Source organism: Hypomesus nipponensis, chromosome 20 (genome assembly GCF_054491055.1).
Source record: "Hypomesus nipponensis isolate SF chromosome 20, ASM5449105v1, whole genome shotgun sequence".
In the NCBI taxonomy this organism is placed as follows: domain Eukaryota; kingdom Metazoa; phylum Chordata; class Actinopteri; order Osmeriformes; family Osmeridae; genus Hypomesus; species Hypomesus nipponensis.
Genome location: NC_140380.1, coordinates 8,895,001 through 8,912,415, shown reverse-complemented (window position 1 = coordinate 8,912,415; position 17,415 = coordinate 8,895,001). Strand labels below are relative to the sequence as shown.

At 48.6% G+C, this 17,415-nt stretch overlaps 1 protein-coding gene across 4 annotated transcripts in view; it reads left to right on the top strand.

Moving 5' to 3' along the window:
• Positions 1–5,472: 5,472 nt before the first annotated feature.
• Positions 5,473–17,415, top strand: part of larp1 (La ribonucleoprotein 1, translational regulator) — a 25,123-nt gene continuing 13,180 nt past the window's right edge. For 3 of the 4 annotated variants that reach the window (XM_084683624.1, XM_084683623.1, XM_084683622.1), the window contains exons 1-3: positions 5,473–6,123; positions 14,515–14,579; positions 14,699–14,764. In XM_084683624.1, the coding sequence (XP_084539750.1) occupies positions 5,718–6,123; positions 14,515–14,579; positions 14,699–14,764 (537 nt within the window). In that variant the 5' untranslated portion in view covers positions 5,473–5,717. Of the gene's footprint in view, positions 6,124–13,545; positions 13,629–14,514; positions 14,580–14,698; positions 14,765–17,415 lie in introns of those variants that run through there. The other variant, XM_084683625.1, reaches the window with a different exon arrangement.

The following is a 17,415-nucleotide window of genomic DNA, read 5'->3' as shown; positions in this document are numbered from 1 at the left end:
AGAGAGACAGAGAGAGACAGAGAGAGACAGAGAGAGACAGAGAGACAGAGAGAGAGAGAGAGAGAGACAGAGAGAGACAGAGAGAGACAGAGACAGAGACTTGACTTTTAAAGATACCTTTATTGGGCAGTTAGAACTGCCAGCCAACCAAGTTTTACCACATCAGCCATTTCTTATCAAGACAAACCCATTCCACTTGCAAATTTCACAAAACGTTACTTTCCAAACAAACTAAACCAAAAACAAACCAAAAATCAAATTAAAATAAAAAATTAAATACAGAAAGAAACAAAGAAAGAGGAAGAGAGAGAGATAAAAAGAGATTGAGAAAGAAAGGGAGAGGTAGGTAAAAGAGAAAGTTCATATTTCCTTGTTCTCTCTGCCCCTGTTCTGACCTCTCCCACCAGTCTGTGAGGTTCACAATCCGTCTGCCGTCTGAGGCACCGGCTCCACACAGACACAACCAGCCGGTTCCACAGAGACACAACCAGCCGGCTCCACAGAGACACAACCAGCCGGCTCCACACAGACACAACCAGCCGGCTCCACACAGACACAACCAGCCGGCTCCACACAGACACAACCAGCCGGCTCCACACAGACACAACCAGCCGGCTCCACACAGACACAACCAGCCGGTTCCACACAGACACAACCAGCCGGCTCCACAGAGACACAACCAGCCGGCTCCACAGAGACACAACCAGCCGGCTCCACACAGACACAACCTGCCGGCTCCACAGAGACACAACCAGCCGGCTCCACACAGACACAACCAGCCGGCTCCACACAGACACAACCAGCCGGCTCCACACAGACACAACCAGCCGGCTCCACACAGACACAACCAGCCGGCTCCACACAGACACAACCAGAGAGCAGGGAACCTCAAACCGCCCCGAAAAACAACCTGCTACTCAAGAAGTTCTTTTTACCGCTTTAACGACAACCGCTGAGCAGATCCAGCCAGACCAATAAACAGACCAGAATCTCATTCAGAGACCCACAGTTTGCCTAAGTTCAGGGGCGGATCTAGAGAATTTCATTCGGGGTGGCAATGGGGTGGCAGAAGGAAGTTGTTGGGTGGCCTCCTGGAGGCGAATCAAACCCAAAGCAGGGGGGTACAGTACTCCCTATGGTAAATTATTAGGCTAGAACATTGTACTTTAAATTAAACAGTAACATCAATATTATTTATTGAAATGTTCTGTAATGCAAAAATTATATTTTTCCATGGGAAGATTGAGGTTCATGTTGTTTAATTGTAACTTGTTTTCACTACATGCCCTTATGGTTCTTCCCTTTGGGACAGTTTTTTTTCACAATGTATGCTTCATGTTTTGGCTACCCGCAATGTTTGGGGCTATCTCGTTGTTATGATCAGAGATCTATCCACTTTTGTAAAGCTCTCTCTTGGAAGTCACTTTGGATAAAAGCGTCTGCTAAATGCATTTAAAAAAAAACAGAAAAAATAGCAACAACAAAATATTGGGGTGGCAGTATTTTTTATTGGGGTGGCAGCTGCCACCACTTGCCACCCCTTAGATCTGCCACTGCCTAAGTTGGCAAAGATGAACATTGCCGACATCCCTGATCTCTCAGATGATGCACTGTCACATGCTGTCACACCTTAGTCACCGTGACAGGTGCACTGCAACGCTTTATAAGATAAGTGGCAGGTGACTCGTGGGCTGTTCTAGGTCTCTTTTAAGGATGACCAAAAAAGTTTTTCTGTTCAAGTGTGTGGATGAGCAGTAACTCTCCATCTCTCTCTAGGATTCGAGAATCTATTTACACATCATAAACAACCTCTTCTCCCCATGTCCACAACCCCCCCCCCTCCTCCATCTCTCCTCTCTTCCACCCCAGGTCCACAATGCCCCTAGAATCCACTGCTTACAGAGCAATTCCACTATTTAAAGCTTTTCAATTGTGATGTGCTGACCAGTTGCTGACTGGTGCTTTTATCCCTGTGACCAGAGGGCATTGCTCTGGCGATTACATTACTAAAGAGCTCCAGTGAGGAAGACAATGTCAGAGGGCTTAGCGTGTCACTGATGTCATCGGCGGCAAAGAATGGGATTGTGCCGCTGGTCAGTATATCACGGTGTTTATCACCAGGGGCCACAGGGAGGTTGGGGTAAAGAGAACAAGAACAAGAGAGAGGGAGAGAGACAGACAGAGAGAGAGAGATAGAGAGAGAGAGAGAGAGAGAGAGAGAGAGAGAGAGAGAGAGAGAGAGAGAGAGAGAGAGGGAGGGAGGGAGAGGGAGAGAGAGAGAGAGGGAGAGAGCGAGAGAGAGAGAGGGAGGGAGAGGGAGAGGGAGAGGGAGAGGGAGAGGGAGAGGGAGAGGGAGAGAGGAGAGAGAGGGAGAGAGCGAGAGAGAGGGGAGAGGGAGAGAGAGAGGCAGATATAGATAGACTGCCTGTCAATTGGTGTGTGTTTGTGAAGCGCTATTGTCGAGTGTTTGTGAATCTGTACATGGTGGTTCGCCTGGAAGCCAACAGAGACTGGATGTACTCGTCAGAACGTGCAGGGTTTGTCGACACACTCCCAACTAAGACATTTATTGGGGAGTCAGGTGGCTGAGCAGTGAGGGAGTCGGGCTAGTAATCTGAAGGTCGCCAGTTCGATTCCCTGGCCATGCCAAAATGATGTTGTCCCCTTGGGCAAGGCACTTTACCCTATTTGTCTCGGGGGGGAATGTCCCTGTACTTACTGTAAGTCACTCTGAATAAAAGCGTCTGCTAAATGACTAAATGTAAATGTATTCAATACAAATTAATAAACCCTAAACCAGACCTCCAGTCAAAGTCACACCAAACATTTCCTCTTCAAATTACCATACATTTTAGTCTCTTCAAATACATCCTAGTCCCTTCAAATACATCCTAGTCCCTTCAAATACATTGGTTTACTACTGACTGAAAAGCAGGAAGAGTGGCTTTGACCTCTGACCTCTGTAACATTTTCCACATGAAAGGTGAAGGAACTCGACAACAACCGGTAAAACGATAGGGCTTCCCTGTCAAACGCAGACACCTTGCTGTTGTGTGTACTGTGTGTGCGTGTGAATATGTCTTTGCATGTGTAACAAGTGTGTGTGTGTGAGCGTTTGTGTGTGTCAGTGTGTTAGCGTTTGTGACTTTGCATGTGTGTGTGTGTGTGTGTGTGTGTGTGTGTGTGTGTGTGTGTGTGTGTGTGTAGATGTGTGATTGTGTGTGGTTGTATCATGTGTGTTTCTTATTGTGTGTGTGTGTGTGGTCAGCTGGGCTTTGACAGAAAGTGAGATGGTAGTTAGGAGGGGCTGACAGCGATGTAACACAAAGATCAGGTTCTGTTGTGTGGTTTGACTCCGCCCAGTTGGGTGGTGTTGCCTTCATGGAACCTGAGCTCCATGAAGCCTCCTTAACAGAGACTCCAGTAGTTTACCTACCGAAAAATAACTGCCATCTTATCCCGGCTGCTGTAAAGAGGATTGTTGTTTAAAACCGTCAAGATACTCAAATACATTCAAAATCTCACCCCTACCCACGTTTTTTTCTTCTTCTTTTTTCTTCCTCACCGCGTTTGTTTTGGCACAAATATGACATTTCACCATCTGCTTTTTCAACAACCCCTGTAGGCCTCTTCTGGTGTGTTTTCTATTGGCCAGCGCCAGCAGTGATGGTTAGCAGCAGTCAAGGTTAGCTGTTTTTGTGTGGGTCTACAACCACTCCACCACTCCAACGCAACTTAGCTGACAAGTCAGTCGGCGAGGGGCCCGTTCCAAACCAGGCCCTTGTCACCCTCTCATCGACTCTCCCAAGGGCTTCTTACACAGAGCAGAGGAGGCAAGGTGACAAAGCTATGGTAAAGGGAACACAGTCAAACTAACAGTGTAATGACATAGCCAATTCTCCGATAGAAAAGATAGGTTTCAAATTTTGCTGACGCTTGTCATGACCTACTTTCTCTCTCCGTCTCACTTCTCAATTCAAACAAGACGGAGAGAAGGACACAACTCACCTGACATGAACACACACTGAACATGCGTGTGCGTGTGCATGGGGGAACACACACCCACACACAAACGCAGTCCTAAAAATTCAATTTAACACACCAGTCCGCTCCTCTTCAGTCTAGTTAGACCAAACTGTACACACTCAGCTGAGAACATGAGGGGAAAAAAAAAATAAAGAATACGATCATGTGTTTTCTTGGGAACTTCTGGTACATTCTATATCCCTCCACACAGTCGTCTTCAGATTCACACACAGAAGAATGGATGTTCTTTAATCACCGTGCAGGCTAACGACATAAATGGCCAAAACAAATTTCTCTTTATGTTTAACCCCGAGCGATCTCTCAAGCCACCTTGTGTGCGCACACAGCACTCAGAGTAACCGTCTTCGTGGTAACGCGGCGTGCCGGACTGGTGCGTTGGCTGTGTCATGCGGTGTCATCTGTGGACACGAACAGGCGTGGTTAAGGAACACTGCTGGCTGTGAGGAGAACCAGGGCACGCGCTGTTGGGAAGCCAATCACAGTCGCTAAATTAGGGCCAGGGGGCCAATTAGATTTGAGATTGACACGGGGCCAATTAGATTTGAGATTGAAGATGCAGGGTTGGGCTTTGACCTTTCTTGGTTCTTACGTCACCACCCCGTCCCCCTGTCCCTCGCCACACACACACACCCCCGATCGATTATGACTGGACTGTTGAAACTTCAGCAATTTTTGCTTCATGGAGGCCCCAAACATCTGCACTGCATTGACATTTGTAGGTGGCTATTTAGGAGGCTTCAGGAGAAAGATGTAATGATAACCTGGCTGTCAGACTTTCCCTGAGCCAGACCCATAGCCCCATCACTGCCCTGCCAGCCTGGACTCTGCCCCACCAGACAGGGGCGACGTATACGGGGGGAAAAGTTATGACGATTCTAAGGGCCCCTGACTGATAGGGGCCCCTGACTGATAGGGGGCTGTTTTCTTTCATGCATGGGGCCCAAAATTCCTGGTGGTGCCCCTGCCTTCAGAGTCCTCTTAATGACATGTTAGTGGGTTTGAAAATGTTGAGATGCAAGACTTGGACATGCCCGACCTGCTCCTCACTGAAACCACCAGTAAGTGTTACGTAACATGGAGGTCCTTCACTGTCAATCAAAAGTGTTTGGTGACCCTTAAATACATATCAAGGTTGTAGGCTATATGCGAGTTCCTCTTTAAAGGAAACAAATGTTTGACAAATAGAACGTGTGATTTTTAAATTATTTTTACTATTTCATGTAGCCTTAAATCATTAGAATATGAGGACACGTGCGTTTAAGGGACAGAACACGTGCTTAAGTTTAGGAATTGTAAATCTGTACATTATGGCTTACAAATGAGTTCGCTTCAGGCGAAACCAACGTCATGCTCATTCCAATCTGGTTTGCGCGTTCCTGTTTACGTCGTCACTCCCCCATTTCTCGTACGTGCGCGCACCCTTCTATCGCGTGGTGGAGATCATCCATATTGCTGCTAGTAGAGGAGATTAGCTTGTAATTTTAAAGAGGCTGTAGGACGCTTTTTTATATGTTTTAATTTTTCATTAACCACTCTGCGTCTTAGACTGAAGGCTATTTGGTCTAGGGGTGGAGTGGAGAAACGTTAGCGACTAGTTGATCCGCGGAATACTTCACATTTTCGTTGTTGAATTGAAGGCGAATTTGGGGGTATCGTGAGCAAGAGGGGAAATGGCCACTCAGGTGGAAACTCTGCTTCCCAACAACCCGCTTGTCAAACAAGAGGAACATGGACATGCAAGCAAAATGACTCACGGAGACGATTGCCTGGATACAGGGGCGAAGCAGACGGGTGTTGTCGGTGAGAGTAGCAACGCCAAGGGAGACTGCCCCGAACAGGGTGGATTTGCGAAGAAGGAGCAGAGCTCGAAACAGGCGAAAGAAGAGAGTAACAACCAAGAGAAGGACAACTTGGATCAAGGGGCTTCTGACAACAAGCACACGGCCGGGGATTCGGACGATGACGCGAAATGCAATAGGAAGGAGTTTACTGAAGCACCACCGCCCAAGGTTAACCCCTGGACTAAGAAAATGAACGCGGTGACCGTTGTCAGCGTCAATGGACAAGCACACCATGGTTTGTATTTTTCAACGCGATTAACGTATGTTATGAGCCCAGTTCCAGTTTGGGGTTTCATTCAACCGAGCCATTTAGCAAGCACGCTAGCGTACGACGGGGGACGGCTTAAGTTAGTTGGCAGTTCAGCTGTAAAGCAAGAGGCGTTCCTTGCTATGTTGCAAGCTTGCTGTGCTTATTACAACCTATATGGTATAAGAGACGATCTAAACCATCAAGTACTATTGCTTGTTAACGTGTAGCTATATTTAGTGCAAGGGCCCATGCTATTCCTAGACTTGAGTGGACTGTAAGCTTATTCAATGAAGTAGAAAATTGGAATTGACGCCCGTGGTTTCGTAATTTTTTAGGAGACATCCGAGCTCCCATATTTGTGCCAATGCACCATCTAACGTTCACTTTGTGGCTGAGAAACTGTTATTTAAAAATGTTAACCAGGCAAGTATTGCAGTTATGCGAGAGACCTGGGTAAGGTTGAACTAAGCCAAGTCTTGAAGCTGGCCCCCCAGGTTAGTTTTGGTAGTGTAAAGCAACAGTGCCAAAACCACGACTCGTAGTACTGTAGATAAAAAAAATAAAAAAAAAAATTATAACCCACTTTGTATGTGGCGACCCTTGCCAGCTGTCAGTCAAATTGGTTAGACAACAGTTCGCGTTGGCATTGGATAATAGAAAGGGGCTTACTGTAGTCTAAAGAAAGCCATATGCGTCCAGCGTTAGATCTCTTTAAAGCCCTCCCTGCAAGTTATCTAGTTTTTGGAACTACGTTCCATCCGCATATTGAGTTCTCAGCAAATATATAAACTACAACATGCTGTCGATCAACCATTTGCTCTAAAACAACGTTCAAGACTGACTAGTTATCTAGATATTACTAGCTACAGTGTATCCCTGTGGGGTAATGCTAGTTGGTTAGCTATCGAGCTAACAATAGCAATCGGGCCTAGACAGCTTGTCAAACAGTTCACACAATACATTGCTTGCAGTTATGTGGATTGTCCCCCGGTTTATAATTGAACTTTTAATAACCTAGTCGACATTATTTTTGTATTGCAAAAGAAACGTCCAACATTGACCCAGATTATAGTCTTAAAACGCACATATGTTGTGGATCGTCACGTGTTCTCTCCACGTGTTCCAATACTACTAGCATGCAAGCTAGCAATACGTTAACAATATCGCATTTTTTAGTTTGTTCTGGGATGTCTAGTACATTTTTACGTTGTTCGTTAAAGAAAACAGTCTCTATGAGGCCCTGGTTAGCTTGTCATGTCGGTAATACATCGCTGGCAAACACTTGCTAGGTTTTTTAGCTACGTGATTCATCATCATGGCCACTGCAATGATCACATGCTATTCCTCCGCTTGTGCTAGCTAGCTGAGTACTAAACATCTTCCATGCCGTTCACTGGAGACATTTGCCTAAATATGCCGTTTAAGTATTGCTAGTATGTCTGTTGGATTAATATCTGGCTAAACATTTACGTTTTGTTATTATTGTTATAGATAATGGTGGACGCTAGCCTAACTCATAGCTTGACTCGGATTGGGAGGGGACTGCTGTGTTTCCCAGGGTTCCGTTGGTGGTGACAAGACAACGTGGTCTGTCTGCCATGTGTCTGCCTTGCCGTCGATTAACCGTTGAACCGTGCTACCTTTGACGGTTCAATAAACATGACATGGTGCAGTTCTCTCTCGTTTCATGATCTTTGGCAAGGTCTTTGTTTTAGTGTTTATTTTCTGACTGCCGTAAAGATGCATAAACAATGCGACAGGGCCTTTATCGTGACACGCGCATCCCCTCCCCCCACGTACAGGGCGTTTGGAGAAAATGCTGTCTGGCTAGCTACCAGGAGTGAGTGAAGACCGAGGCTACTTGGCTGCCACTGTGGCCACAGGTTGTCTTGATAATACAGCTTGGCAGTTTCACCAGACGCCAGTAGCAAGTGGAGTCTAGCGGCTCGATGTGTGACAGTTTGATTGGCCTAGTTGAAGCCAAACAGGGTTTGTAGCAACAAAAAAAAAAGTAATTTCTAAAGGCCACATGACTTACTTTAAAGTTGTTGACCCTAAAACACACATTATCCTTCTTTAGATTGCTGCCAAAAGAAAATCTGAGCTGGTGTGAATCAGATTATAAAAATGTTGACCTTAACAAGCATGGTAACAAAGCTGTAGTCTGTAATATTAGCAAGCCTATACATTACACAACCACGAGTACAATGCACTGCAAGTGCCAGAAATACCATGCTACTTCAAAGCCATAAAACACTATTCATCGTTAAGGTGTGAATCCTTTGCCACAGTTTGATAGTTTTTGCCTAGACATAAATTGATTTGATGGACTAGCTTGTCATCTACAGAAACCTAATGTCTTGATTCAGCTGGTCACAACAGGTTAGAGGTAGGCTAGAACATCCTGTCCCCAAGGTCGCTTAGCGTATGACAAAACAGCCGTGGGAACGACAAACCTGTCGTTCACCGGGGAACCCAATCCAAAGGTCGCTCTCAGTACCGCTCCACAAGTAGTTCTATAGGTTCTTTACGCGTGTTCTAGGTTCTGTTATGGTATGAACAAAGTCTGCGGTTCTGCTTTGGTCAAAAGGCCAGATCAAGAGGTTGCCGTTTAAGTCTCCCCCTGCATGTGTCTTTGGATAAAAATGCTAAATGAATACAGTGTCATAGTTATCAGTCTGTTTTTTTGGGGAGGAGTAATTCAGCCCTTTGCTCCCATTTAGCCTAGCATGGGTCTCTTGAGGTCTCTCCCCTGGAGGTCTCTCTCCCACCTAGCCTAGCATGGGTCCATGGAGGTCTCTCCCCTGGATATCTCTCTCCAACCTAGCTTAGCATGGGTCTCTGAAGGGTTTGAAGGGTGCTGGCCAGGGTTGGTCACTTTATACGTTGGCATTCTTGCAGTGCTTCCCATCCTTCACAGAGGAGTGCAAATTGAGGTCCGTGCTTTTAATTGTGTTGCTGAGGGACATCAGATGTTAGTCCTCCCTCCTCTTCCTCAGAACACACAGGCCTCTCTGTTAACTGGGCTCCTGTGTTCCAAGCATACTTTTCGTTTCATTGCTTGATATGCAATATGAAAGACAGCCGTATGTGGCGTTTTATTAAGTTTGTAGACTGACACAGACGGACGCAGACAGACGGAGGCACGCAGACAGACGGAGGCACGCAGACAGACGGAGGCACGCAGACAGACGGAAGCACGCAGACAGACGGAGGCAGACAGACGGACAGAGAGACACGGACAGAGACACGGACAGGGACAGACAGGCGGGCACAGACACGCTCAAACCAACCATCATTCTTCTTCCACCCCTTCTTCCTCGACGACCAGGAGGTTCCTTGTTGTCGTCGTGCGGGGGGGGGGGGGTTCAGGACCGGGGTGCGAGGGCTGATGTGCGAGCTGTCTTCAGAATGCCCTCGCCAGTACGGTGTAGAGGCCGGCTCGTGGCGTCGCTTGTTGCCGTGGCTAATGGCGTTACGTCCTGGTTTTGCAGAGACTCTTTTGATGCTTGGAGGAAGAGCCGTTCCGATGCTGGGTCTGAAACGGACGTTTGAGTGTCGACTGCAGAAGTAGAGGATGGGTTATTCTCTGTCTCTCTTGACCCTGGCACCCCCCCCCCCCCCTCCACCACCACTACACACTCACCCAGCAGGCTGTCTAGTCTTCTCTCTCTCTCTCTCTCTCTCTCTCTCTCTCTGTCTCTCTGGGTCTCTCTCTCGGTCTCTCTCTCAGCTGTTGTCCCAATCGTCCCAAGTCACGGCGCTGCCCCCTTTATCTGGAATAAGGGTTTGTGAGCGTCTGGTCTCCGTGATAGGAACCACAGCCAAGCGACGTTCTGCCCAGCTCGGAGGGAAGGAACACCTGTGTTTGTGTTATGACATTGTGTCATCTCCTCTGGTGGGATTTTTGTGTGTCTCAGAACACCACCTCTACTGCACCATCTGAGCCTGTTACTCAGCGGGTGGTGACGTCACTGCCTGGGTCATGTGACCCGACAGAGTCTGTGTGTGTGCGTGTGTCTCTGGCGACCGGCATGCACCCTGACGTTTCCTCCATATTTGGGTCTTCATGTTTTGCTGCAGCTTGGCTGCCGTTGCTACAGATCTAATCTAGGACAGGCCTGTCACCCACAAGGCGCAAGCAGCACTCAGATGAACGTGTGCCGAGGGGTGTTTCACCCGTTTTTCAAGATTGATTTGTTATTTTTGGTTTTTCTGAGCGGCACTTTGGGTTCTGCACCCTTGAACCCTCCACCCCCCTCACCAGAGACCCCTTGGTGTGGACTGGTGGTCCAAAGGCAACATTCAAACTAAGCAAGATCATCCTTCACTCCTCCCGTCCTCTCTCTCTCTTTCTCTCTCAGTTTACCTGCCTTCCTTCCTTCCTCTCTTGCTCCTCCCCTCCCAACTCCTCCTCCCATCCCCTGTGTGCCTCCCTCTTCCTCTCCTCTTTTCTCTGCAAAGAGGAACTCTCTCTCTTTCTCTCTCTCTGCTGTCACACTTCAGCCAGGCACTCGTTTCAATCAAGAGGTCCCTCTGTCACCTCCCTTTTAGGTTGATTTGTCCGTCTGCGTTTAGCTGTTAATTAAGTGGCGTTTCAAGACGGAATGCTGCATTTGTAGTCTCTCTCTGTCCTGTCTCTGTCTCCTTCTCTCTCTCTCCTTCTCTCTGTCTCTCTTCCTCTCTTTGTACCTCCCTCTCTCTGTGTGTCTCTCTCCCTCTCTCTCTCCGTCAGTGTGAGAGATACTCTTGTTAAAAGGCCTTGATGAGCGCTGCCCTGCTGTGCTTGTCGGACCTGCCGTCCTGGCTCCAGGCCTTATTTAAAGCCCTCGCCTGTGTAGCTGGTCCTCAGAAAACGTCCCTCCACAAACACCCCCCTGGGAACCAAACAGAGGCCCACACCTGAACAGCCCCTGAACAGGGGGCTGGAAGGGAGAGAGGGAGAAGGAGGAGGGGGCTGGGGGTTGTAGCTGGTTGCTAATGCTAATCGCAGCCTCTGGCTGTCTGCACTCATGCATGCTGTAGAGACTTGCTCTGCTGGTGGGGAGGGCGAGGTTGATTGACTGGGGAGGGAAGGAGGAGGGAGGGGGAGAAGGGAGTGGCTGTACAGTGTGCTCTGGTTCCCAGGATCTGTCACAGGTCTCCTGCCCACGATCTGACAACCACTCACAGGTGGAGACTGGCATAGGAAATCACACACTTACGCAAGCGCGCACTCACACACACACACACACGTTGAACATGGAGATTCATGTCTCGCGTTAACATTTAGAATACGCCGTCACACACATCGGACCCTTCTTCAAGCACGCGCACCGTGAAGACGGAATAGCACCTCCTTATCAGTGCCCAGAGCGCTCCTCGCTCTCTCGTCTGAGCCGAGCTGAGAGATGCACAGCTCTCCTGGCACGGAAGGCGGCGGGCCTGTGGGTGGCGTCCATACCATGTAGAGAGCGATATCGCTCGCAGACAAAGACACTGCCGAAGAGGGGACAGTGTATTTTTAGACCGCCCAGCTCTACACTTTTTTCCCAGCCACATAGAGGGAGAGGGAGTTAAAGCACTCTCCCTGTACACGTAGAGGGGGGGGTTCTAGAATTCACACGTAGAGGGCGGGTTCTAGAACTTGCAAGTAGAGGGGGGGTTCTAGAACTTACAAGAAGAGGGTGTTATAGAATTTACACGTAGAGGGGGGTTCTAGAACTTACACGTCGAGGTGGGGTTCTAGAACTTACACGTAGAGGGGGGTTCTAGAACTTACACATAGAGGTGGGGTTCTAGAACTTAAACGTAGAGGTGTGGTTCTAGAACTTAGACGTGGAGGTGTGGTTCTAGAACTTAGACGTGGAGGTGTGGTTTTAGAACTTAGATGTAGAGGTGGGGTTCTAGAACTTAGACGTAGAGGTGGGGTTCTAGAACTTACACGTAGAGAGGGGTTCTAGAACTTACACGTAGAGGGGGGTTCTAAAACTTGCACGTAGAGGTGGGGCTCTAGAAATTACACGTAGAGGGAGTTCTAGAACGTTCACTGTGTGACAGCTCTCTGCCCGAGTTTTTATCAAGGGACGTTTGTTTGCAGGTGTACTGCTTACGTAACAAGCCCACATTTCTAGAATACTCTATTTAAGTACTGCATATCTATACTCTTACAGTGTTCCAGTGTCTAGAATGACCTTGTTATACCATCCACTGGAAAAATCAACTACTCAATCCATAGGACTACATCTATAGGACTACTTGGTGATTTCTATGTACTGGTATCTCTGAAGGTCATTGTGGAAACTCCTGGTTCACAATCAGCCTTGGCATGGCGCAAAGCCTATTTTAAGGGCATGTTTTTGGAAATGGGGACATTTATCTAGTAAGTTAATTTTTAATTCTCCTGTAGGCTTGAGTACATACACCTTTTACTGGAAGGGGTGATTGCCCCAGAATCTGTGGGTGGTGCAGAGGAGAGGGGATTTCAACGGTCACTTTTCTGTTTCTTCCTTTGTGCTTAGTAAAGAAAAACCTCTGACAGGAGGTCTGATCATCAGAGTGATTTCTATCAGTCGTTGATGTACAAAAACAGCGAGTACTAGTCATGGAGCTCCCCTCCGACTCCCTGGGGGGTTGAGCACCTCCCCCCCCCTCTCCCCCCCCTCGCCTGGTAGGGTTATGAAATGTTCCCAGGAATTTCGAAGGCTGCTACAACCACACCCCCTGCCAGCCTACTGTCACACCCTCTCCTGACAGCCCACACCCAGGATTGCCCCACTCTGGGGTAGCCCAGCGCCCTGTTGCAAAGGTCAAGAAGTCAACTACCCCTCCACCCATCCACAAAAATTGGGCCAATGCCGCAATGTAGAAGTTTACCTCCACCCCTTCCAGCCCCAGATCCTGCCTCGGGATTGGCCGGTTGGCTGCCTTTCCGTATCTGTATTTAGGTAACCCCAGGGTGTTACTGAAATGTCTGCAACGTGGAATCTGCAGAAGCTTGTTAGCTAGCCCGGCAGAGGAATATTAATCCAGATTTGTAGCCTGTATGGATAAACTCAATGCGGGCTGGCGCACAGGGCGACCCATTGTAGGCTGTCTGCGGTGGCCGCCGTTGAACTTCCGGTGGCCTTTCCCTCGTTTTTGTCCAAAGCTACGTACGAGTAGTTCATGTAGAGTGCCCAGCAGAAGATCAAGGATCTGAAGCGCTTAGTTGTAACAGTGTTTCAGTATTGAGAGTCAAGGCCCCCATCTCAACTGGGATGGAGGTACTCGGCACTGTATGTCTCATCTACAATGTTGGCTAGCACCAGGGCCGCCTAAGTCTGCCTATGACACCTCTGGGAGGCTGTGCAGGTTTTGAAAATCTTCCGCGACAGTCTACGTAGGCAAAGCCCACCTGAGGACGGGAAAAATCTCTGCAGACTTGCTGACTAAAGGCCAGGTTCCAGTCGCCAAGGCTCTGCAGAGCGGCCTCATCTACCCCCTCCCTGACGGCCTTGCCACAGTCTGAAGTGAGAATTGTGTGTGTGTGTGTGCGCACTTGCCTTAAACCATTATAATAGTGAAGTTTAGGTGACACAGTAAGCCTGTGTGTGTGTGTGTGTGTGTGTGTGTACAAAGACCTTATAAGGAGTTCTAGATGACTAGTGTGTTGTAATCCCACAAACACACACACACAGCCCTCCTGCTCGTGGGTCTGGTTTAGGCTGAGCAGTGATTGCGTCTAAGGAGATTTGCTCCCGCCTGTCAGTGGCTGGGCCAACCACCAGTCTGAGTCCGTCCCGGAGCAGGGCTTGTAGAGCAGAGGGTTAGCATGAGCACTCCAGCCCGTTCAGCTTCCGCACAGCGGGAAACAGTCAAGAGGGAGAGTACCATCTTAGACAAACACGCTGTCTACGTTTTACCTCAGAGTTGGCCCTCGGTTCTCTGTGTAATAACTAGCCTTGTGGTTCTTATTTGTCTGGCGCAAGCTAGCCTTGGTTCATAGATAACCATCTGTGTGTCTAGCTAGCCATCTGTGTGTGTTTGTAGCTAGCCATCTCTTAAGCATCCTGTAGTGGACGCCAATCCTCACTGTGTTCTAGACGTGTGGGCCAGTCCTTACACGGTTCAATGGCTGCATCTTAATTCGTGTTCAAGCCCCGAGAAGAAATTAATTATTTATGGTCCTAGGATGACTTGACAGAAAAGGGAGCGGAAACGTTTTGTCATGTCTGTTGTCTCGTGACTCAGCATGGGGTTGGGGAAAGCAGCCATGTTTGTTGTGTCTCCAGCTTCTCTTGTGCCTGCCCCTTTTGGCGGGAACCCCTTTGTTTGTTAGGGCCAGGTGGGTACAATGCATTCTGGGGGCACTGTGGTTGTGTTTTGACAGCGGCCATCTTTGTTGTGTCTTCACAGAGCCGATGGGGCCTGCCAAGGTGGTGAGGGCAGGAAACCCTCCCAGACCAAGGCGAGGAGGAAAGGTAACGTGTGTGTGTGTGTGTGTGTGAGGGTGCTGTCTGTACTGTTCTGACTTTGCTCTATGTTCTGATTTTGGAACGTGTGGAACGGGTCTCAACGCTGTGGTCTGTTGTGTTGCCAGGTTGGAGACTTTGGGGACGCTAACAACTGGCCGACCCCCGGAGAGATGGTTACCAAGGACATGACGGTGAGTCAGGAGGACACCACTGCCTCTCTCTGCCTCTCTTTCCCAGTCTGTCTGTCTCTTGGACCAGGTGAAGCTTGTGAGTGTCCGATTGGTGGATGGCATGTTGAGGCAGATGTTAACAACCCCTCAGAGTGGGTTCACTCAATTGAAGTACTGGGGTAGCCCCACATGGGTGGAGTAGGAGCCTATTGGGCTACTTCACTGGACAAAATGCATCCTTGGGTGACCTAGGCTGGCGAAACATGCAACCCCACTGCATTCCCCCTAGTTTATGAGGCTTCTCATTATTTAGTGGAGGGAGGTTACCAGCTGTGCTGTTAGACCAGTGACTGAACTTCTCACCTATCCGAGCTGTGTCATATCTGCTTACATTTAACTTTGCCCAACCCATGTAGCCTAGCTTATCTGAGCTAATCTCCAAAGTGCTCTGATGGTGGATACAACTCATTTGAGGTCTCAGTAACCCCTCCAGCCCCCCCCCCCTTCAGACTCTATTTTTGACGGCTGGAGGTTGGCGCTAGCTTGTCACCAGCAGAACGACCAGACTAACCCCCCATTTTTAGACAGGAGGTCCCTGCTCAGTAATGCCTGGGGATATGTGGGTCAGTAGAGGCTAGGAATAACCAGGGCTGGGGTAGAGGCTAGGAATAACCAGGGCTGGGGTAGAGGCTAGGAATAACCAGGGCTGGGGTAAAGGCTGAGGTAAAGGCTAGGAATAACCAGGCCTGGGGTAGAGGCTAGGAATAACCAGGGCTGGGGTAGAAGCTGGGGTAGAGGCTAGGAATAACCAGGGGTGGGGTAGAGGCTGGGGTAGAGGCTAGGAATAACCAGGCCTGGGGTAGAGGCTAGGAATAACCAGGCCTGGGGTAAAGGCTGAGGTAAAGGCTAGGAATAACCAGGCCTGGGGTAGAGGCTAGGAATAACCAGGGCTGGGGTAGAAGCTGGGGTAGAGGCTAGGAATAACCAGGGGTGGGATAGAGGCTGGGGTAGAGGCTAGGAATAACCAGGCCTGGGGTAAAGGCTGAGGTAAAGGCTAGGAATAACCAGGCCTGGGGTAGAGGCTAGGAATAACCAGGGCTGGGGTAGAAGCTGGGGTAGAGGCTAGGAATAACCAGGGGTGGGGTAAAGGCTGAGGTAAAGGCTAGGAATAACCAGGGCTGGGATAGAGGCTGGGGTAGAGGCTAGGAATAACCAGGGCTGCGGTAGAGGCTGTGGTAAAGGCTAGGAATAACCAGGGCTATTAATCAGAAGGTTGCCGGTTCGATTCCTGGCCGTGCAAAATACTTTTGTGTCCTAGGGGAAGGCACTTAACCCTACTTGCCTCGGGGGAATGTCCTTGTACTTACCGTAAGTCGCTCTGGATAAGAGCGTCTGCTAAATGTAATGTATAGGCTAGGAATAACCAGGGCTGGGGTAGAGGCAAAGGTAGAGCAGAGGTTGGGGTTGAGGTTGAAGAGAGGCTGGGGCAGAGGCTGTTAACCAGGACTGGGTTAGAGGTAGGGGTCTGTGCCTGGGCCTTGAGGTTCCTGTTAGAGGGATGGCCTTTTAGGGACCCCCCCCCCCTCCCTCCCTGAAATGATGAGCCCCCCCTGGATCTCTGGAGCTATTCTGGTCCCTGAGACCCCCCCCCCCCCCTCCTAACATTTCGTGTGCTAAATTATCTCCATCTCTGCTGATCTCAGTCAGGAAGAAACAAGAGAGGTTTGAGACAGGCCCTCTCCTTTCAGACATTAACTGAACGAGCTATGGTGAAGCTGGTTAGACGTTTACCTCAGTTGACATGTTTTAACTGTAGATCAATACCTTTTTTGAGGTGTGTGTGTGCAGACTGGGTGTTGGGTTAGTAGTGGTGTTTATCCACTGTTGTTCGGTGAAGACTAAGCTGTGGAAGCACCACACCCAAACCAGGGCTCGACATTAAGGCTTGTCCGCTTGTCTAGGACAAGTGGATTTTATTGTAGGGCAAGTGGAAGAGAAATGTTCTTGCCCCACTGGACAAGTTAAAACTCAAACAAAAATAAAATGACATGTTACTTCACGATTATATTTGACTGATTTTATTTGACCGAATTCTGCATTAGCAAAACACAAAATAAGTGGCTTCCTCCCATGATCTCTACAGACCGTGCAGCTAATTTAATGCCTAACACTTGAACGGGGGCTTATTACTTCTAAGAGGAATTATTTACTGTCGTCTCAGTTACACAATCAGGGCTTTGAAATACTGTGACTTGCTCAAGTAGGCAAATGGCTAGTAGAACATAACATTTCATAATAATTTCAGTAAATCAAGCAGCGCTGCAAGACCAAGTGAAATTTTCTACAGCTAGCAAACTAACGTTAGCTAGCATTGCTAGGGACATTGGCTAACTCTACTTCGGTAGGCTATCCTCAGTATTTGCAAGCTAGCGAAACTTATACTGTCAATAAAATTGTATAAATGGCCCCAAGACAAGCGTTCATGGGTGTTCACGTGTCTATGTTGCTTCACTCCGTGTTCCTGCGCCACGTCCTTTACTGTTTACAACGTTAGCAGGACTACTCGGTTGGCTTTGCCTGAGAAGTAACGCTACAAGGTTTGGCGTAAGAGCGTGTGAATTGGTTGAAATGCGTGTGTCTCACGGCCAATGCGTGAGAGTTGGCAGCCCTGT